Source organism: Phasianus colchicus, chromosome 7, assembly GCF_987193195.1.
Source record: "Phasianus colchicus chromosome 7, bPhaCol1.hap1.1, whole genome shotgun sequence".
NCBI lineage: Eukaryota > Metazoa > Chordata > Aves > Galliformes > Phasianidae > Phasianus > Phasianus colchicus.
In genome coordinates, this window is record NC_143442.1 from 34,412,136 (window position 1) to 34,433,253 (window position 21,118).

General features: G+C 46.9%; 1 protein-coding gene across 10 annotated transcripts in view; it reads left to right on the forward strand.

Annotated features, from left to right (window-relative positions):
• The window catches only part of COL6A3 (collagen type VI alpha 3 chain), a 53,154-nt gene that overhangs the window by 17,335 nt on the left and 14,701 nt on the right, over positions 1-21,118 (forward strand). For 7 of the 10 annotated variants that reach the window (XM_090144515.1, XM_031604539.2, XM_090144516.1 and 4 more), the window contains 23 exons: positions 1,694-2,293; positions 4,017-4,583; positions 7,516-8,136; positions 9,185-9,784; positions 10,540-11,142; positions 11,529-12,131; positions 12,888-13,234; positions 13,706-13,784; positions 14,112-14,257; positions 15,436-15,528; positions 15,952-16,005; positions 16,963-17,034; positions 17,567-17,593; positions 17,706-17,750; positions 17,852-17,905; positions 18,032-18,094; positions 18,830-18,895; positions 19,032-19,085; positions 19,519-19,554; positions 20,245-20,307; positions 20,541-20,603; positions 20,776-20,838; positions 21,048-21,110. In XM_090144515.1, coding sequence (XP_090000641.1) covers positions 1,694-2,293; positions 4,017-4,583; positions 7,516-8,136; positions 9,185-9,784; positions 10,540-11,142; positions 11,529-12,131; positions 12,888-13,234; positions 13,706-13,784; positions 14,112-14,257; positions 15,436-15,528; positions 15,952-16,005; positions 16,963-17,034; positions 17,567-17,593; positions 17,706-17,750; positions 17,852-17,905; positions 18,032-18,094; positions 18,830-18,895; positions 19,032-19,085; positions 19,519-19,554; positions 20,245-20,307; positions 20,541-20,603; positions 20,776-20,838; positions 21,048-21,110 — 4,982 coding nt within the window. The remainder of the gene's footprint in view (positions 1-1,693; positions 2,294-4,016; positions 4,584-7,515; positions 8,137-9,184; positions 9,785-10,539; positions 11,143-11,528; positions 12,132-12,887; positions 13,235-13,705; positions 13,785-14,111; positions 14,258-15,435; positions 15,529-15,951; positions 16,006-16,962; positions 17,035-17,566; positions 17,594-17,705; positions 17,751-17,851; positions 17,906-18,031; positions 18,095-18,829; positions 18,896-19,031; positions 19,086-19,518; positions 19,555-20,244; positions 20,308-20,540; positions 20,604-20,775; positions 20,839-21,047; positions 21,111-21,118) is intronic. The other 3 variants (XM_090144520.1, XM_031604537.2, XM_090144522.1) reach the window with 2 other exon arrangements.

A 21,118-nucleotide genomic window follows, 5' to 3' on the forward strand; every position in this document is an offset into this window, starting at 1 on the left:
ATACCAAATTTCTCAGGGTTTGTCCCCAGTAGAGATGCTTGAGGTTGAATTCTTGTTGTGCTAGGTCACATTTGAGCCTTGCAATTCTGTCCCGTGGCATATGGACATCAGTAAAACAAGACTTTGTCCAGCTTCCAGTGAGGCCAATAGTGAGATTCCTGTTGGCTTAAGTGGGTGTTGAACCATCCATGCTGTTGTTTTTTAAATAATTTGAAATTATAAACCACAGATTTTTTGAAAGAGTCCAAAAAAAAAAAAAAGATCTTTAGGGAGAGTAGACATTTTAAAATCAGTTAGCTGATACTTGTCCTTAATTAAGATGAATATCACGGAACTCATCATTTAATAAGCTTTTCTCAGAGCATGATTCCTGCTAATACAGTTTTGCATGGCTGCGTACCAAACCCGACATTTTTATTTTTCCAATGCAAATTAAAAATGCTCCTACACCTTCTTGCTCTTCACAATTTATTCATGCAGCTTTTGTTTTCTTTTCTACTCCTTTTATCGTTCTGAACTCACAGCTACACGCATCCACAATAAGCAAATAAACATCTCCCACTCTGTAAACAGACCATCGTTAATAACGTAACTGAATTTGACATTGGGCAGTCTGTCAGATTTCAACTAGAGTACATAAAGTATCCTCTCACCCTGGGCCTTGAATGAAACTGTGCTGGGAAGAAAAGCCCATCGTCTCCCATCTGGAGATGATGTATTAAGAGCAAAAAAAAAGCACACAGGGAGAACCTGCAGCATCTTAATGGTGAGACGCTGCAGATCTGCGACTCTGGGCTCAATTACAGGAGGACAACTTAATCAAGGAGCTGAGAATCAGCCAGTTAAAGCCCAAAAAGGGAGACTTTTACCCCCTTTTACTGCTTGCTACGTGCAAGTCTGTAATTGCAGAGATGTAAAATGTAATTTTCAGCATCGAATGCAGACGTTGGAAGGCATGTGTCGTGGGCATTCATTACCGCCTCATCCAGACCAAGTTATAAAACCAATAGCAAAAGCTATTTTTAATACCCACTCAAAATAACAACCAAATTAGTTACTTGGCAGAAGAGTTTTCCCATGCAAGCAGAACCCTTCTCTGCACGACAGCCCAGCGCAGTGTGAGGGTAGCGTGGTCAGAGCAGGCACTGCAGGGCACGGCGTGGTTCTCTGCATCCCTATGGGATGGGGATTGCTTAGCAATGGTGGCAGAGCAGAGCTGGGTGTCAACAAATGCTTTGTGTGCCAGGAAATGGCAACATTCCCTCGAGTGGTAAGCCCTGAGGAAGTCCACGCTGACTTCCAGATAAGCAAAGTCTGTGAGTATAAATCAGCGTTGCTCGATTAAAGTCAAGAGAGCTACCTTTTGCCAGCTGAAGTATGGCCCAGAACATGCAGCTCTGGCATCAGCAGCCATTGAAATCATCTGCCTTAACAGAGGCTGAGCCCTATTGATGAACCTGATGCTTACAGGCTTTTCGATACGAGTCAGAAAGCTCCTTTGCCAAATTCAGTGATGTCCAAAGTCCTTGTTGTTTGTCTTGTGACCACACTCCCTTCTCTTTCTCTCCCCCACACCCCCTCTCCCCTCCTAACAAGGTTCACATGTGTGTACGGCACGTGCTGTATGCACACATGAAAATATCCATTTTTGTTTTCCATGATGTCTCATGTTATTTTCTGTGCTCTACCGCAGTTCAAGTAACCAAAAGGGATATCATCTTTCTTTTGGATGGATCACTCAACGTCGGAAATGCCAACTTCCCCTTTGTGCGGGACTTTGTTGTGACTTTAGTTAACTACCTTGATATCGGAACCGACAAAATCCGAGTTGGCTTAGTGCAATTTAGCGACACTCCTAAAACCGAGTTCTCCCTATACTCATACCAAACCAAATCAGACATAATCCAACGTTTGGGGCAGCTGAGGCCCAAGGGTGGGTCAGTGCTGAACACTGGCTCTGCACTGAACTTTGTGCTTGCGAATCACTTCACTGAAGCTGGTGGGAGCAGAATAAATGAACAAGTGCCGCAGGTCCTAGTCCTGGTGACGGCAGGGAGGTCTGCTGATCCCTTCCTGCAAATTTCCAATGACTTAGCTCGGGCCGGAGTGCTGACTTTTGCTGTTGGAGTTAGGAATGCGGATAAGGCAGAGCTTGAACAGATTGCGTTTAACCCAAGAATGGTATATTTTATGGATGATTTCAGTGATCTGACAGCATTACCTCAGGAGTTAAATAAGCCTATAACAACATATGTTAGTGGAGGTGTGGAGGAGGTTCCACTCGCCCCAACAGGTAATATCTACCTTCCTTCATCTTGACTGCATTAAATTAATCTTGTTTGTCTTGACTGTTTGTTCCCAATGTACACCTTCACACTTGTCCAAGGCCCTCAGTCAAAGTGTTGAAGACTGTGCCTAACCTTAAATACACATTTTGACACGGTCAGCTCTTCATTTTGTTAAAGTTGCAATTTAAAGGCAGCACGGACAGGTGGATCCTGGCTCCAGCCCTTCCAATCACTCAGGTACATTGCACACATTTGAGCTCCCCTGGGTTGGCCCTGCCTTTTGCCAGGTGCTCTATCACTGTTTCAGGCCATGGCTTAGCATTTCCACTACACTATGGTTAGGAGGTAAGGACTGAAGGGTGAACAGAGTGAGTCTATGCCCACTAGTCACTGTGTTCCCTTTTCACCTCCATAACAACGTCACAACCTGCAAGTTCATTGCTTGTACTAGCTCCAGCAATGGGAGCCTGTAATTTGTCCACAGGGAGTGTTATGTGAAGATAGGTGTAGCACTAATGAGCATGCAGGAGCAAAGATCTAGCCACATACACATAGCTAAATCGTTCCCTACAAGCACTCTGTAGAAGTGATATTATGAGACTGTCACAGAGGCTGAATTTGCCTTCAGATATTCAGTCAGGCTCTAACATTAAGCTTAAAAACTGCTGGTAAGCTTAACCTTTTATAAACTGTTGGCTCAGTAATTTCCTTACTATGGTGCAACTCTACAACATGATGGAAAACACAGCAATGACAGCAGGGTAGCAAAGTCTCAGGCTGCAGCAAGTGAGGATAAGCTCAAGTGCAGCAGCTGTGAATGCAGAAACAAAGGAAGAAAGCTGCTTACCTGCAGAAGGTCTCAGGCAGGCAGGGATCTCCAATGATACACCCTCACCTCCACTGCCAACCTTTAAATGAGGTCTGGGGTGGATCCTGGATCCATCCCTTCCAATCACTCAGGTACGTTGCACACACGTTGCTCCCCTGGGTTGGCCCTGCCTTCCGCCAGGTGCTCAATCACTGCTTCAGGCCATGGCTTAGCATTTCCACTACACTATGGTTATACGCATACAAAGACACAAGAATATCCAGTTTTATTTAGGCTGGAAAGGAGGCCATTAAGATTAACACAACAGATGTTAAGATGCACAGATATGAGGTGCTTGGTTTTGCCTTGATGAAACTAAAAGGGCCGTTGATAATGGGTAACAGAAATTTCCCCCTCTCAAAGTCATTACTCACCTCAGGATATGACTGCCTTGCGATGCAGTTGAGAGAAATACTCTAAGAGAACATGGAAAATATGCTACATCTGTGTGTATAAACTAACATATATTCATCATCTACCAAGCCTTTAAAAACAAACAAAAAAAACCCTTCCACTTCTGTTGTACTTCATGCCTCTGTTGTCAGCATGTTGTTAGAATAGATGTCACTGGTCTATTCTGAAATGGCCAATTTATGATATGACTGACATGATATGATACAAGTATATGATATGCTACACGATGTGAGATCCTGGTGCCCTTGCTTTCCTTTCCTTATCAGATAAACACATCAAAGGTACCATTTAATCCTATAGCCTCTGAATACTTTGGTAAATGAGAATCATTTGTTTTGCATATTGAAACCCATCTGATTTAGAGCGAAGTTTCTAGGATGAAATTTAAGAAGAAACATGCCTTCATATCTTTTCTTTCCCTCTTTTCATTTGTGAATTTATTCTAGAAAGCAAGAAAGACATTTTATTCCTGATTGATGGTTCAGCCAACCTCTTGGGTAGCTTTCCTGCTGTCCGGGACTTTATACACAAAGTCATTTCTGAACTGAACGTGGGTCCCGACGCCACGCGAGTAGCTGTGGCTCAGTTCAGTGACAACATCCAAGTTGAATTTGACTTTGCTGAACTCCCATCTAAGCAAGACATGCTTCTGAAAGTGAAAAGGATGAGGTTAAAAACTGGGAAGCAGCTGAATATCGGAGTGGCGCTCGATGAAGCCGTGAGGAGACTGTTTGTGAAGGATGCTGGAAGTAGGATTGAAGAAGGCATTCCTCAGTTCTTGGTCCTCCTCGCTGCTGGGAAATCAAACGATGAGGTGGAGCGACCATCGGGAGCTCTGAAGGATGCTGGAGTTGTGACCTTTGCTATCAAAGCCAAAAATGCTGATTTATCAGAGCTGGAAAGGATAGCTTACGCCCCACAGTTCATTTTGAATGTCGAATCCCTTCCTCGGATTTCAGAGCTCCAGGCAAACATAGTGAACCTACTGAAAACTATCCAGTTTCAGCCAACAGGTACAAAGCCCCGTGGTTTCTGTGGTTTCCAAGGGGCTGAGAATTACCAATGGCCCCTTTTCTTCAGTAACTGGGGCACTTGGGCCTGGTGATATTTAAAGTGATTATGTAGAAACTGCTATTGTGCTTGGATTTTCCTCTGGTCAGACCCTCATCCAGCAAACACTAAGGTCCAAACTGAATTTTAAAGACGAGTCATTCCATTAAAAAGCCTTTTGTTCAGCTGCAAGAGCTGCAATAGGTGCTGTTATTGATGTGTAAATGATGGTATAAGCATGAAGTAGCAATCACTGCCCTGGTTAAATACGTTGACCTACAGTGCTGGGCAAGGACTTGGAGGAGCAAATTAAGGCTTGTCTCAATTCTTCTTCCTATTCACTGCTTCCTGGAGGAGTGATAGGGTGTAAGAAGCACTGCAGAGTCAATGTGATCCCACAAGACAAACCCCCCTTATTCACTTTTTCTATTACTTAAAGGGCATAACAGCAGTCTTTACATTTTCTACCTAGGCACAGATGATCTTCACACAGTTACTATTAAAAGCTCACCATCTGAAAAGGGACGAATTAAAGAACATAACGTATCTTAAAAAAAGAATCACACAGCCTCTATCAGAAATTGAAACCTCAGTACTGGAAATTATGCAACTGTGTGATTTCCCAAAGGCAACCCTAATTGGAGAGTTGACCTGTCTTCCAACAGCAGGTGGAGACAAGGAAAACTGTAATGACTTCCACATCGTCTCTTCGTGAAAGTTCTGGGCAGATGGACTTAGAATCATAGAAACATACAAAAGAAATAGGGCTGGAAGAGATCTCAGGGTGCCATCTGCTACACATCCATTTCCCCAAGAGGATCTGCTTGTCCAGAATTGGCTGACACTTTTCTAACCTGTTCTGAAAATCTTCTAGTGGAGAAAATTCCCCTGGCCTCTCTAATCAATCAATGCAATTGATTGAATATCCTCGTTGGTAGATATTTGACATAAGTGTCAATCCTCTGCCTTTCTAGTCATGGCTTAATCCATGTACATCTCTTTCAACTCAGATAGGATACAGGTGACAGCTCTTTCTTGTGTTTTGTTTGACCACCTTCATTTGCTTTATGCTTACCATGTGTACAAGGGTGGTGAGGCACTGGCACAGGTGCCTTTAAATGTCCCTTCCAACTCAAACAATTCTGTGTCTTTTCTCAGTCATTATGTCTCTAGCTGTGTAACCTTCTCAGTCTCCTGGATTAGCTCATTAGGCTCAATTTGTTTGAAAAGTAGGGCATAAGAAAGGACATTTGAATATTCTTAAGTCCATCTTTTCTTACATGAGATAGAAACCATATCCTGTTGTTGCTGGAAGTATCTGCATTTGTAATGGAAGGTGGAAGTTAAAAGGCATTAAACATTTTGCCCATGTTGGCATTGTCTGCCTAGAGCCTTCACACTGTGGATAACCAGGCTATTTTTGGTCTTTCTTTTGTTGCAAGTTACTTACAAATCAGATCTCTGCTACTGCAGATGCTTCTTGCTAGATCTCAGTTTGTGCTTCTGGCCATTCTCATTTTCTCTGTGCTCATTTGGAATATTACTTCTTAGTAATCTGATCCCACCTGCACTTTTATGTCAATCCTCTGGTGCTCTATGAAGAGCTCTTGATTTACACTGTTTTTCAGAGGGATAGCTAGATGCCTTTAATGTTGTTAAGAAGCTTGCATTCTGCAATCTAATCCCAACAGACTGAGGGTTTAAAATTCCTTTGACAACAAGGTACTGCAACCAATTCCACTAGCTGCTCCCCAAGAGCTGCACCCACCTCCTTTTCCCAGTATTCTTGACCCACCTCATCAGAGTATGTGTAATTTTTCTTCTACCTAGAGACTTTAGTTAGGCCTCTTTTCCTCTGTTCCTGAGCTTCAGAGGAGCTGTATGAAACCAGGATATGCCAGACAGTGTCTGCTCCCCCTTCTACTTGCCTTGCTCAACAAGCTACTTTAATATTCCAGCCCTAAGCATTAATCTACCAAATTTCTGATATTCTTCCTACGCAATAAACCTTTCCTGAAGTCTGTATTAAGATTTCAGTTACCTTTGATAACTTTTTATGTTTCGAGCGTTCATAAAACATAAAATATTTCCTTCAGGGGAACAGTTCATGCTCCTGTTGTCCCATTGACCATTGCTATGAAAAAGCAATGGGGATGCCATTCTTCTGCTTGGTGTTTGAGATGCAGTGATGTTTTCTGCTTGGCTGAGCCAAAGTTTTGCAGTTCCATTAGCCAATAGCAGAACTCAACAGCAGTTTTCCTGATCTCTGAGTTATATAAATAATTACTGAGTGTTAGCTCACCGCTATTATTCTTTGCCCTTGAAGAAAGTTCAAACTTAAAAGAAACAAAAAGAAAAAAAAAAAACAAAAAACAAACACAGTATTTTGGAAAAGCATCTCAGCATTTTCGGTTGGATGTGCTTTTCAGCAAGTTCTTATTTTGTCTGGGCATGTGCAGGATCATCTTTCTCTAAGGTCAGCGATGCCTGAGAAAAGCTGTTGCCTCCCTCTCTGCTGGCTCCCTGTGAGCACCCTCTTTGCAGTAATCATAGAAAGACATTTCCTTCTGAAAACCAGATTTATCTGTCAGCCAAAATCCCTCGGGTAGAGGATGACACCTGGAGGCCCTTGGCACCCTATTTCCTATGTGTCTATGATTCTATGACTTGGTGGATAAGGCACTGCAGATGTTGCACTGTGGTTTCCACCAACTTCCACCCATCTGCCTCCTCACCAGGGACTGCACCCGATTGCAAAGTAACCGAAAAACCCATTCTGACACCTCGCTGTCCCCTCCTTACACTTCTGTACTCCTTTGGTTCAATGCATTCAGAGAACAATCACTTCAAAAGAGAATCTCACTTATTCTCCCTTCCCTTACTTGTCTCAAACAGTAGTTGAGAGAGGTGAGAAGAAGGATGTAGTGTTTCTAATCGATGGCTCGGATGGCGTCAGGAGAGGTTTCCCTCTGCTGAAGACCTTTGTGGAAAGAGTTGTTGAAAGCCTTGATATTGGCCGTGACAAGGTCCGCGTGGCCATTGTGCAGTACAGCAACGTCATACAACCCGAGTTCTTGCTGGATGCCTACGAAGACAAAGCCGATTTAGTCAGAGCCATCCAGGCACTGACAATTATGGGAGGATCTCCTCTGAACACCGGAGCAGCCCTCGACTATCTCATCAAGAACGTGTTCACCGTGTCGAGTGGCAGCAGGATAGCTGAGGGCGTCCCGCAGTTCCTGATCCTGCTCACTGCTGACCGATCCCAGGATGACGTGAGGAGGCCCTCGGTGGTCCTCAAGACGAGCGGCACGGTGCCCTTTGGTATCGGGATTGGAAATGCTGACCTCACAGAGCTTCAGACGATCTCCTTCCTCCCGGATTTTGCTATCTCTGTACCTGACTTCAGCCAGCTGGATTCAGTTCAACAGGCCGTGTCCAACAGAGTCATCCGACTGACCAAGAAAGAAATAGAGTCACTTGCCCCTGATCTGGTTTTTACATCACCCAGCCCAGGTGAGAAGAAGTTTGTGTCTGCACCAAGAGCCAGCGGCAAAATATGATGTTTAGTAACATCATGGTTGCAACACAAACAGAAAAGCAGAGATGGTCACGGCTCTACATCCACCTTGGTCTCACTGTCAGTGTATTTTCTGAGGTACTTAGGGCTAGTAGGAGCTGTGACATTAAGCTGACCCACCCTTAATCACAGTCCTACAAAGTGGTCCATGTTACATCAACATGGAAGACACACAGAGTGGATGCCAGGACTTTAATCTTATTTTTTAATTCAATGAACTGTTATTTCAGTCCGTACTATTCCTCTCGAAAAGGAAATGGCATCGTTTAGATGTTACAGGGATTCCTTCACACGACTACATACCAACGTCACCTTTCTGCTAAATGTAAGACCTTCTTCTGATGTGTCTAACATTTGCTACGCTCATTCACAGGGGGAAAGGAAAATGGAAAATAATCAGAACTTCCATTTCTGGTCTCACTTTGAATGAAATCCAGCCAGCACTCACCCGTCCCGAGGGCATGAAGGATACCCAACCCAAATCAGTCCCTTTGAAATCCACCATTCTGCTCTGTCTGTTCCTTCCCTTCAAAGTCAGACTGCTTCTTTCCCCCAGCCCCACTTATCAATGTAATATTCAGTGATAATTCAGGCTCTGACCTGAATTACTGAGAGAATCATGGGATAAAATCTATCTTAAAGGAGAAAGACAAGGAAAGAGGAATGGCTTGTGTGGCAGCCTGCCCTGAGTAAGGAGAATCACCATGCTACGTTTCCTTGTGTGTAGATCCCACTGGGAATTAATGTTCCAAGATTCCCTTGCTCTCTCTTGCTTCCTTTTCTCTGGAAACTGCTGTTCTTTTGCACTGACTCGGGATGTGCCTAGTAGACTGGCCCAGTCCTGGAGCTCCCATGAGAAATCATAAGGAAAGAAAGAATGAGCCTCTTCCCAAAGCACGGGCCAGTGATGTAGATGATGACGTTAGCTGCTCCCCATAGGCAATGCTTGATAACATCCTTTGACTCCTTCCTTCTTTTCCACAGCGGGCGTGAAGAGGGATGTTGTGTTCCTGGTCGATGGCTCCCGCTACGCTGCCCAGGAGTTCTACCTCATCCGTGACCTCATCGAGAGGATAGTGAACAACCTGGATGTGGGCTTTGACACCACCCGGGTTTCAGTGGTCCAGTTCAGTGAGCATCCCCATGTGGAGTTCCTACTCAATGCTCATTCCACCAAAGATGAGGTGCAAGGTGCAGTGAGGCGGCTGCGGCCGAGGGGTGGCCAGCAGGTGAACGTGGGGGAAGCCCTTGAATTTGTGGCAAAAACCATCTTCACCCGTCCCTCTGGGAGCCGCATAGAAGAGGGTGTCCCTCAGTTTTTGGTTATCCTCTCCTCCCGCAAGTCTGATGATGACTTAGAATTCCCATCGGTGCAAGTCAAACAAGTAGGAGTGGCACCTCTGGTCATCGCAAAGAACATGGATCCTGAGGAGATGGTGCAGATTTCCCTTAGCCCTGATTACGTCTTCCAAGTCTCCAGCTTCCAGGAACTGCCCAGCCTTGAACAGAAGCTGCTGGCTCCTATTGAAACCCTGACTGCGGACCAAATCAGACAACTCCTGGGAGATGTGCCAACAATTCCAGGTAAGACCCTGTCATTACCAGCTGCCTCTGTTGCTATTCAAGCAAATATTACACAACTGGGTAAATGACTTTCAATCCCTTCTTTTCTTAGTTATAAGCGAGGGCAGCACACATACTGCTTTTGGAGACCACTTCTAAACACGCAGAAATTTTTCCTTAGCACTTAAATATATCACTTTTTTAAAATTTTCAACTCAAAGACTGCAAGGCGCTTGATTGCATGTTTTCATTTAGTGGCTCACTAAGAGAAAGACATAAATCTGTGGCAAAACAGAGCTAGAAACATTGCCAAATCCAGACAAGAGTGTTGAAGAATGAAATGGATAATCATAAGATCAGAATGGCCTGGGTTGAAAAGGACCACAATGCTCATCCAGTTCCAACCTCCTGCTGTGTGCAGGGTCACCAAGCACCAGACCAGGCTGCCCAGAGCCACATCCAGCCTGGCCTTGAATGGCTGCAGGGATGGGACATCCACAGCCTCCTTGGGCAACCTGTTCCAGTGCCTCACCACCCTCTGTGTGATAAGGGTCTGAGTAATACATGCTTAAAATATTAGGCAGGTCGCTAATGCATGCATGCACTTGCAGACAAGCCCTTGCGGATGAGCTCCACAAAGCGCTGTGCCTAAATTTGGGTAAAATATACCATGCAGTTTTACATTACCTGAGAAGAGATAGCACAGAAATCCTGCAGAAAAGTCTAAGCAAAGACTTGGCACACAAATAATTTCCCCTCTTTTTGCTTCCCGGCAGATGTTTCCGGTGAGGAAAAGGATGTAGTCTTCCTTATTGATAGCTCCGACAGCGTTAGGTCTGATGGGCTTGCTCACATTCGGGATTTCATCAGCAGAATCGTTCAGCAGCTTGATGTTGGGCCAAACAAAGTACGGATTGGAGTGGTCCAGTTCAGCAATAACGTCTTCCCCGAGTTCTACCTGAAAACCCACAAATCTAAAAACGCCGTACTGCAAGCCATCCGCCGCTTACGGCTTAGAGGAGGGTACCCCGTGAATGCTGGCAAAGCCCTGGACTACGTGGTGAAGAACTACTTCATCAAGTCCGCAGGGAGCAGGATAGAAGATGGAGTGCCCCAGCATCTAGTTGTCATCCTTGGAGATCAGTCCCAGGATGATGTCAACAGGCCTGCTAATGTCATCTCTTCAACGAGCATTCAACCTCTGGGTGTCGGAGCCAGGAATGTAGACAGGAACCAGCTGCAGGTCATTACCAATGATCCCGGCCGTGTGCTTGTAGTACAGGACTTCACAGGACTGCCTACTTTAGAAAGAAAGGTGCAGAACATTCTTGAAGAGCTTCCAGTACCTACAACAGAAAGCCCCGGATATCCAGGACCTGGTAAGATTGCTAATGTATCCTGCAGGCTTTTCTGAATATAACACAGACAGAGTTTGTACAATGTGTAAATAGCTCCATAACTCTTTTTCATCCCCAACAGTTAAGTTATGTTGCTTTAAAGAACACTTCGAAGAAAATTTTGTGGAGCACAGGAAAGCATAGAATTTGAAAAGAGGCTATCATGAAAACACGAGGTGTAATAAAAACACTGTGTAAAAGGTTTTATCATGTATGCATGTAAAATCACTCCAAAGACCAACAAAACTTAGAAGTTTGAAAGGAGAGAGAAATGCGATGCTGTCTGGCATAGCACTAAGAACCATAAGTACTATAAATGTTGCAAACAATGATTGGCCATTTTGATTTCTTTGTAACTTCTTTTTCAGGAGGCAAAAAGCAGGCTGACATTGTGTTTTTGCTGGATGGCTCCATCAACCTGGGAAGAGATAACTTCCAGGAAGTTCTCCAGTTTGTGTATTCTATAGTGGATGCCATCTATGAGGATGGTGACTCCATCCAGGTAGGACTGGCGCAGTACAACTCTGATGTGACCGATGAGTTTTTCCTCAAGGATTACTCCAGCAAACCTCAGATTTTAGATGCCATCAACAAAGTGATCTACAAAGGTGGCCGAGTGGCAAACACTGGTGCAGCCATCAAGCACCTTCAGGCAAAACACTTTGTAAAGGAGGCCGGAAGCCGAATTGACCAGAGGGTGCCTCAGATCGCCTTCATCATCACAGGGGGGAAATCTTTAGATGATGGGCAGGGTGCCTCCATGGAAGTCGCACAGAAAGGTGTCAAGGTGTTTGCAGTTGGTGTAAGGAACATTGACTTGGAGGAGGTCAGCAAGTTGGCCAGCGAGAGTGCCACGAGCTTCAGAGTGTCAACAGCTCAGGAGTTGTCTGAACTGAATGAGCAGGTCTTGGTTACATTGGCAGCTGCTATGGAGGAGAAACTGTGCCCAGGAACAACAGATGTGACAAGAGGTAAGCACCATCCTTCCATAATGTATTCAGGTTACTCCCAGTTGGAGTGCATTTTGATGGACTCCTCCAGCTTGCCTATAGCTGAGTCCAGGCATGAGCTTGGACCTCCTCCAAGAACGTGGGGGTCATCCCTTTGTACAGGAGCTTCAACACATGGATGGCTTGTGCACTGTCACCTCAGGACTCAACTGTGGAAGAATTAAAGATAGGACAGGCTGTGGCACAGGAGATATTACTTGATGGAGGTGGCTTCACCTCAGAAACGGGCTAGCCCCAAACTACTGACCCCCTACTGCTATATCAGAGGGGCTCCTGCCTGCCTGATCCTTTTTGACCCAGGTTATCATTGCTGTGATGAAAGGAAGTCCACAGTGCTTGTATATCAGATAGCAGCACTTCTCCCTCCACAGACCATCTCCTGAGATCATAGAATTGCGATGGTTGGAAAGTCTGCTGAGGTCATCTAGTCCAACCTTCAACCCAATGTCTCACAGGGTTAGGGAAGTCTGAACATTTGCACAGGTTGCTCAGTGAGGCTGCAGAATCTTGTAGAGACCTTTGTAAGTGACTTTGATGTGATGCTGGGCACTCTGCTCTCTCTGCTGGAGCTGGGGTTGGGCCAGAGGTAGCTAGAGATCTCTTCCCACTGCAGCCATTCTTTGGTCCTGTCACTTGAAATCCTGTCTGTTGCTTGAAAATCATCTGTTGCATTGCTCAACGGTGACGCTCTCCTCTCTTTCCACGTTTCCCTTTCAGACTGCGACTTAGATGTGATTCTTGGCTTCGATGTGTCAGATGTCGGAGCCGGCCAAAACATCTTCAATTCCCAGAGAGGGCTGGAGTCCAGGGTCGAGGCTGTGCTGAACAGAATAACACAGATGCAGAAAATCAGCTGTACCGGCAGCCAGGCGCCCAACGTCAGGGTGGCCATCATGGCCCAGTCCCGGGGGGGACCCGTGGAGGGATTGGACTTTTCTGAGTACCAGCCTGAGCTCTTTGAGAGGTTCCAAGGCATGCGCACCCGTGGACCCTATTTCCTCACAGCTGAGACGCTGAAATCCTACCAGAACAAGTTCAGATCAGCACCCTCTGGCAGCACTAAGGTAAGTCAAAACCAAGGCTGATGGTGTTGGACAGGAAAGCTGCCCTCTGGTATATTTTGGTTGAGAAGGAAGGCTGCTCTTTGATTATGGTCAACAAAGTGACCGTGTATTCACAAGAAAAGCCCTGTCTTTTGGTCACCTACTTGTTCCCTCATTGTCAGTGCCCTGCTCTGGTCATTGCTGAGCAGCCAGGGCCCAGAGGCACTGCTTGGCCACACACTTTTCACAACTGTCTGATATGATACACGTAAGTCTAGCACAGAAATGCATAGATTCACATCCAGCAGAGTTGGGAAGGGAGGAACAATTCCCCCATCTCACCTTGGACAAAATGTCCCTTGGACAAAGTCCCTCCAGGTTGCTCATGATTGCATTCCAACTCTAAGAATTCGATGATTCTATAATTGAATGATTGCGTGACTTCACACCAGAAAATCTCCAGGTCCCAACATCAATTTGTTTCTCTCCCAGGTGATAATCCATTTTACGGATGGTACGGACGACTACTTGGATCAGATGAAGACTGCCTCGGCTGATTTGCGTAGACAAGGTAATTTTTACTTTTTGAGAAAGTGACGATGGAGCCCACGTTAACATCTCACGTGCTTTTAACACTGTTTTTCATGGATCAGCTGCATTTTGATAGCACTGAATAAGGATTTCAGTACGTCAGTGACTTGTACACACATTGCTGTTTTTTCATCACCTCCCCGTGATATTTAGATACCAGCTAGCACCTAAGCATGGGGGGAACTTGCACTGAGCGTATTTGTTCTTGGGCAAGCAACTTCCATTTGCAGCTGGAGAGGCTGAGAACAACCCAGCTTTGCAGGTGAGGGTGTGCACCGTGTCCCATTGCAGCTCCTTTTGCTTTCAGGTGTCCACGCTCTCCTCTTCGTTGGCTTGGATCGAGTGAAAAACTTTGAGGAAGTGATGCAGCTGGAGTTCGGGAGGGGTTTCACCTACAACAGGCCGCTGAGAGTTAATCTCCTGGACTTGGATTTCGAGTTGGCAGAGCAGCTTGTAAGTCACTTGGCACAGGCAGCGCTGCCTTGCAATGCTGGGGAAAAGCCAAAGGCTGGATGTGCTGCAGGTCTGGAGTGCTGCTGAATCACACCCTCTTGGCTCCGGCCATTCCCCCTCCCTAGCTCACGTCTGCTCTTTATACAGATGCCATAGCAAATTAATGAAAAGCAGATCCTGGTGCTGTTCTGTCCTGTACCATTCCTGCGGTAAGGCTTCTCCAGTTCAGGCTGCAAAGAGCAAAGCCCAGCGAGACTAAATCAGATGGAACAGGTTAACAATCCACATAGGTACCAGCACCGCACTAAAGGCTTGAGGGTGATGCATTGTCAGTGCTAAATCTCCTGCACAAACATAACTTTCTAGGTTTCTTCCTGGAGTTGATGCAGTGCCTGTGTGTTAGATGTGTTTCTTACAAATGGTAGTTTTTTCTTCTTTTACCTCCACTCCATGCATATACCCTCTCTCGAGCCTATTGAAAACTAATTTGCTATCATCCCTTACACCTGCAGCTCCCCCTAACTTCACATCTGCTCTAGATTTGTTAACCTCCTTTTCCAGCAGCTTTAATAAAATTAGGCTTAATCCGCTATTACAGCCTTGATGGGCCCTTCTCTGCAGAGCCAAGTGCAGCCACTTGGAAGTGAACCACAGTTTTTGGGATAAGAGCTACTCTTCAGCCCATCCCCATGTCGTTCCTTTGACCAGGAAAATCCTTTCAAAATGCAAATGTGCAAAGCTGGCAGGAGGGATCTGCAGCCAGCAATGTACTTGGCAAAGAAAAGGATTTTTTCTTGCTAGTGGATGATGCAAAAGCAAGCTGTGATTTCTCTGAATCCTTATCTTCTTATTTTTTCCTCTTGCTGCGTGCTTGCAAATTGTTCTCAGCCCGTGGGTTGCTGATGAACTCCTCACTGCAACAGCTTCCTCTTGCCCTATTCCACATCCTGGATTTGTTTCTACACAGATGAGATTGCTCTCTTCAGCCACAGGCACCATTTTGGGGACTGGTCTCCTACTAAATGCCCTCTGTGACTTCTGCCCAAGCAGAATGTTGATATACCCTAAGCAAGCAATCTAACCTTTCTGCCATCACACACCTCTTTCTCACACTGCTGTGAGTGTTTTTTGGTGGAGAGAACCCAACATTCAATTGTGCCATCTGTGTTTTCCCACAGGATAACATTGCAGAAAGGACGTGCTGTGGGGTCCATTGCAAGTGCTCAGGGCAGAGAGGGGACAGAGGTCTTCCTGGCCCCATAGGACCAAAGGTAGGTCACTTCATATGAAGAGGACAGCATCCTCATCCCATCATCATGGCGGTGATGGGTGGGTGGACATGCAGGTCGTGCACATTGCACTGGGTGGTGCTCACAGGGAGGTTGTGTTCCTCTCAGCCCCCCATTGTAAAATTGCCTCTGGGCCATCTACAGCAGTTGAGAACTGCTCTTCTTCCTTTTCCTCACAGCCTGTGTGCTGTTAGCCAACTGACAGGGAAGGGAGGGCAGGAGGGAAGGAGAGAACAAAGCGTCCCGTGAGACAACTTGGGGACACCAAAGTGGGACGGTTGCTTTCCTTGCCTCGTTTATGTAGGCAATCACACAGATGCTGAGTGCAGAAATCCTAAATGTTGATTTAGAGGTGCACTGGCAGCACTAGGATGAAAACAAAAACTGCTTTGTATTTTCTTCTAGGGTGCTACAGGTGACATTGGCTACGGAGGCTATCCTGGTGATGAAGGAGGACCGGTGAGTGACTGCTCTGCTCCAAGTGCTCAGTACTGCTCAAATCAGAGACCTCACCACAGCAAAGCATTCAGAGGCCTTTTTCTAAATACTTTCTGCAGGGGATGCGGGGGTGGGATGACAAGAGAGCAGGCAGGACTTTGTGTCCTCCCCATGTGATGGCTGAGTGCTGGTCCAGGTCCCGGCTGTTCATTGAGAGCTGTGGGGAATAGCTCCCATGCTGCAGGCTGACTCTGCTCTGTGCTGTTCCTGTGAGGCAGCTGGGGAGGTTTGCAGCTGGTCCCAGCTACCTCCAAGCAGGGCAGGGTGTTGTGAACACAGCAAGCACCAGCACAGTAAAATCTTCAGCTGCATATAAGCCACAGCCTGCTCCAAAGTACCCATATTGAATGCAGCTGGAAGAGCCGAGCTGGTCCAAGTGTCAGACCACAAAGGGGTGTTTCTATCCATCACAGTGACAGGCAATGCGAGTCCCATGATTTCTTCTTAGCACAGCTTCTTCCAAACTCTTACTTCATGAATCCCATGTCAATGCTGGAACAAGCAGCTCCCCACGCATCACGCCCAGGGGGTGAAGCCGAGGCCAAGGGGCTGACAGTGCACTCCTTTTCCCAATATCACAAGCAGGGGCCAAATGCTGTGGTCAGATAGAAGGTCAGGATTGGGTTAGTCATCTCTGTTGAGCTCCGAGGGGTTCTTGTCATTTTTCAGGAGGAGGAACATCTCTCAAAGCTGAGAGCTTGGCAAGGATGCATCTCTCTCAGCAGCAAAGATGACCTCCATATGATGAATGCTGAGGACGAGAGTTAGTCCTAGTGCATTGGCTGAGCTCTGACCTTCAAAACTTGATTCTCTGTGGCTTAGGACAAAGTACCTCCCTTGCTTGCCAATAAGTGCAATAGATAAAGATACGCGTGCAGAGGCAAAACTCGACCATTGTGTTTTCTCCTCTGTGCACAGGGTGAGCGTGGACCTCCAGGAGTGAACGGGACACAGGGCTTCCAGGGATGCCCTGGGCACAGAGGAACCAAGGTACGTCTGGAAGGAGCCTGCACGGCACAGATACTGCATCCAGCTGGGGGAAGTCCACAGCTGCTTTAGGATGTTGTGCAGCAGACACAAAGTCCACACCAGCACCCACCTGGCCAAGCATCAAAGCTCCCAGCGTGTATCGCATGGCTACTGGGACTCTTTAAAAAGCTGCCCAGCCTTGGACAAAGCTGATGTTCTATGCAGTCCCTGAGGTCTGGATCCATTTAAGATGGGGCGTAGGGAGAAAGCAAAGTCAGTGGTAATCCAACTCGTTATCTATGGAGAAAGAGTCATGTCTATGGAATAAACTATTTTACTGGGTCAGCTGGCTAAAACCCACGATGCACATATTTTATCTCAGTATGAGTGGCCAGAAGACAGCTGAAGGTTTGCACAGGAGAAGTGAGGGATGGTTGACCCCCTTGCAGAACACCTTGTCCATCCCAGCCCATCCTGGGCCCCTCTTCCCCACCACCACCCACAGAGGTTGCCCAGAGAGCAACACACTAACACCTTTTTCTCATCCCTTTAGGGTTCTCGGGGATTCCCAGGAGAGAAGGTATGGAACTATACCCTCCTCACACAGTGGTGAGCGTGAGGATGCACCAGCATCCCCTTTCCTGGTCCTCCTTTTCTTCGGTGAGCATTTACCCCCCACATCTCTTCTGCAGGGCGAACTGGGAGAAATGGGTCTGGATGGCATTGATGGAGAAGAGGTCAGTCATTCCCAGCACATTTCTCTTTATAATGCGATGTTCAGGTGAAAAAGCCATGGAAATAGAAAACACTCTCCTAAAATACTCCTGTTCTTTCACAGGGAGACAAAGGCTTGCCTGGTTCCTCCGGAGAGAAGGGGTTCTCTGGCAGGAGGGTAGGTGTTTGTTACACACTCTTACAAAGGGCAGAAGGGAGCCTGGAAAGGATGGAAGGTCCTCTGCTCCCAGGGAGCTGGCGGAGGCAAGGGCTGCTCCTATTAACTCTCCCTCCTTTCCCCCAGGGTAATAAAGGAGCCAAAGGTGAACGAGGAGAGCGAGGTGACCGTGGGCTCCGTGGAGACCCGGTAAGCATTGCTAAGGCAGCTTCTTTATCCCCCCCCCCCTCCAAGTCTTGGGGAGTCTTCTGCAAGCAGTGAGTGTGTGCTCAGAGTTACTGAATGCTGCTGGACCAGAAGCAACAGCTCTCATCCTCATAGCCTGAAGCCCAGATGCTGTTGGCAGTGGTTTATAATGCATGAGCTTGTTCAGTCTATGCACCCTGCCCACTTACTGTGCCACCAGAAGCCTCCCTGCCCTATAACCTATGGAGCCAGGACAATTCTTATCGTGAATGCTCAAAGACAAGCTTTCAGGCCAGCATGTTTGTGTGTAATAACCCAACCTGGTTGGGGAGGAGAGCTGTGTGAAATGATAGATCTGAGAACCCAAAGCCTTCTGATGGTGCAATGGTTTTAGGGCAAGACACCACCAAAGGTTATTTGCTATCAAATGGGCAAGGGGCAGGTCCAGTAACAGATGAAGGACCCAAAGATGGCACATGGGGAACACATGCCTCAGGGTACCAAGCTGTCACTCATTGCTTCAATCTCTTAGAAATCCCCTTCCTCTTCTCAATGCTATTATTTCTCAGCTGAAAAGCCATGGTTGCCTCAAACCACCAGAATTGTGCACTTCACGTAATTCAGTCAAAAAGAGGAAAAAGAGAATTGTTGGTTTCTGAGCTATCTCAGAGCAATTTGTGATGTCCAAGTTTCTTGTCTCGCTCACACAGCTGTTTCTCATTGCTCCATTGCTTTCAGGGAGATTCGGGAGCAGATAATACTCAGCGGGGAACCAGAGGCCAAAAGGGTGAAATCGGACAAATGGTAAAGCTTCTTTGTTGTCTTTTGTTGTTTTTTGTTTACACAATGAGATGGGACAGAGAAAGTAAGAGAAAAAGATGCTGCCAAAAAAAGGTGCGAGCTCCTTGAATTCATCTCACCCCTTGTGCATTTCCCTTAGGGAGAGCCTGGACCTGTGGGGCAGAGAGGCTCAGATGGAGGAGTCGGGAGGCAGGTGAGATGCTGGGTCTGCAGGGCTGCTGTTGTTTCAAGAACATCTCCATCCTCTCTTGGCTTCCCACATGATTAATTTCACAAGTGTCAAAAGTCACCGTTGTAGGGAGAAAAGAACCACACTCAAAAGAAAAACACATAGCTGGGACGTGTTTGCTTGCTTGGCAGAAGCAAAACACACTGCTATGCACGTGACTGAGCAACTCACCTATGCATGGGGACAAGGGGCTGCAATGAAGGAGAAAACATGCCAAAGCTTGGTTTGCAATAGCTGGCACAACACAGAGCACAGATTCCTCTCTTCCTTGGTCCCCAGTAAACTATTCAAAGCCAATTTTGCAATAAGAAGTGGAGATGTGCTATCCTGAAGGCAATAGAGAAGTGTGCACACTTACATCCTTGCCTAACATGTCCCATTGTTTCTGTACTCACAGGGCATGGCAGGACGCAGGGGGCCAATAGGAGTCAAGGTAAGGATCTGTATAGTAACACAATAGAAAACACAGCAGTGATACCAGGGTAGCAAAGTCCTAGTCTGCAGCAAGCCCAAATGCAGTAGACACAGAAACAAAGGAAAAAGTCTACTTACCCTCAGAAGGCTTCAAGTAGACAGGGACCTCCAGTGAGACACCCTCACCTCCACTGCCAACCCTTAAATGAGGTCTGGGAAGGGGTGGATCCTGGCTCCATCCCTTCCAGTCACTCAGGTACACTGCTTGCACCTGAGCTCCCCTGCCTTCCTCCCAGGTACTCAATCACTGCTTCAGGCCATGACTTAGCATTTCCACTCCAGGTCTGGCACTGGTGCCTCCTGCTGCAGGATTTGCTTCCTCTTCCCTGCCTCGTCTCACCTCCAAATCCCCCTACAATTCCACAGGTTCCCTCTTGCTGCTGTGAAATCAGTCTGGTGGCTGCTTCCCATGCCAGACCAGGCAGCATACTTGGGTCAAAGCATAAATGATGATAACATATAGATTGACACCCACTGATTGTGGCAAATCGCTCCACTATTTCCATGCTCGTTCCTCTTCTACAAAATAAACAAATAAAAACTGTTCTTCCTTGCCCTTCACGTAGCCATAAAACAGCTTCCCATGCCCTGACACCCCTTGCCCCTTGCCACGTGTCCCATGCTAACCTGCACTGTTCTGCACCTCCAGGGCACCAAGGGTGCGCTCGGCCAGCCAGGGCCAGCTGGAGAACAAGGCATGAGAGGACCACAGGTCAGTGAGAGAAGGCAAAACGTACATCTTGTGGCAGCGTGCTGTTGCATTACCCCCTTCCCAGAGCTCGGGCAGCGAGGTCTGGTGGGATTGGTGTGCAGTTCCCAAGGCGTGATGTATTCGGAAGCCATCTCTCGGATGCTGAGGAGTTTGCTTTCCCTCCCAATCTCTGGTTGTGCTGGTGTGCCTCTCTCCCCATGCGTGTTGACATCCCTCTCCTTTCTTCTGCACAGGGACCACCCGGCCAGATTGGCACTCCAGGCATCAGGGGAGAGCAAGGTGTCCCCGGACCCAGGGTGAGTCCTTCTGCCCATTCTCAGCCAGGGACCAACAGGGCTCAGCCTGGACATCCCACTGAATTTCCTACAGTGCTTTGAGGGGCACCAGCCCTAGCGGTTGACCCGTGATTCCTATGGCCATGCAGGTTGTATTGACGCACTGCCAACATTCCTCTCCTTTCTGTTCCAGGCTGGTGGTGGGCAACCAGGAGCACCAGGAGAAAGGGGCAGGATTGGCCCGCTGGGACGAAAGGTATGTCTTCATGAGCTCTGGGAATCAGAACTGAAATGGCAATGAGGAGCATAGGAATTTAAATAATACTGGAAGCGAACCTCTTGGAGCAAAATTAACTCATCTTCATTGGTTTGTGCGGTGCAGACATGACTCTCTGCTGCAAAAAACACTGGTTTGTTAAAAGAAACTGGTGGGCTGTATGATTAAACAGATGCTCCTGTTTTCAGGGTGAGCCTGGAAATCCTGGGCCCAGGGGACCAAATGGACAGCAAGGCCCACGAGGAGAGATGGTAAGTGT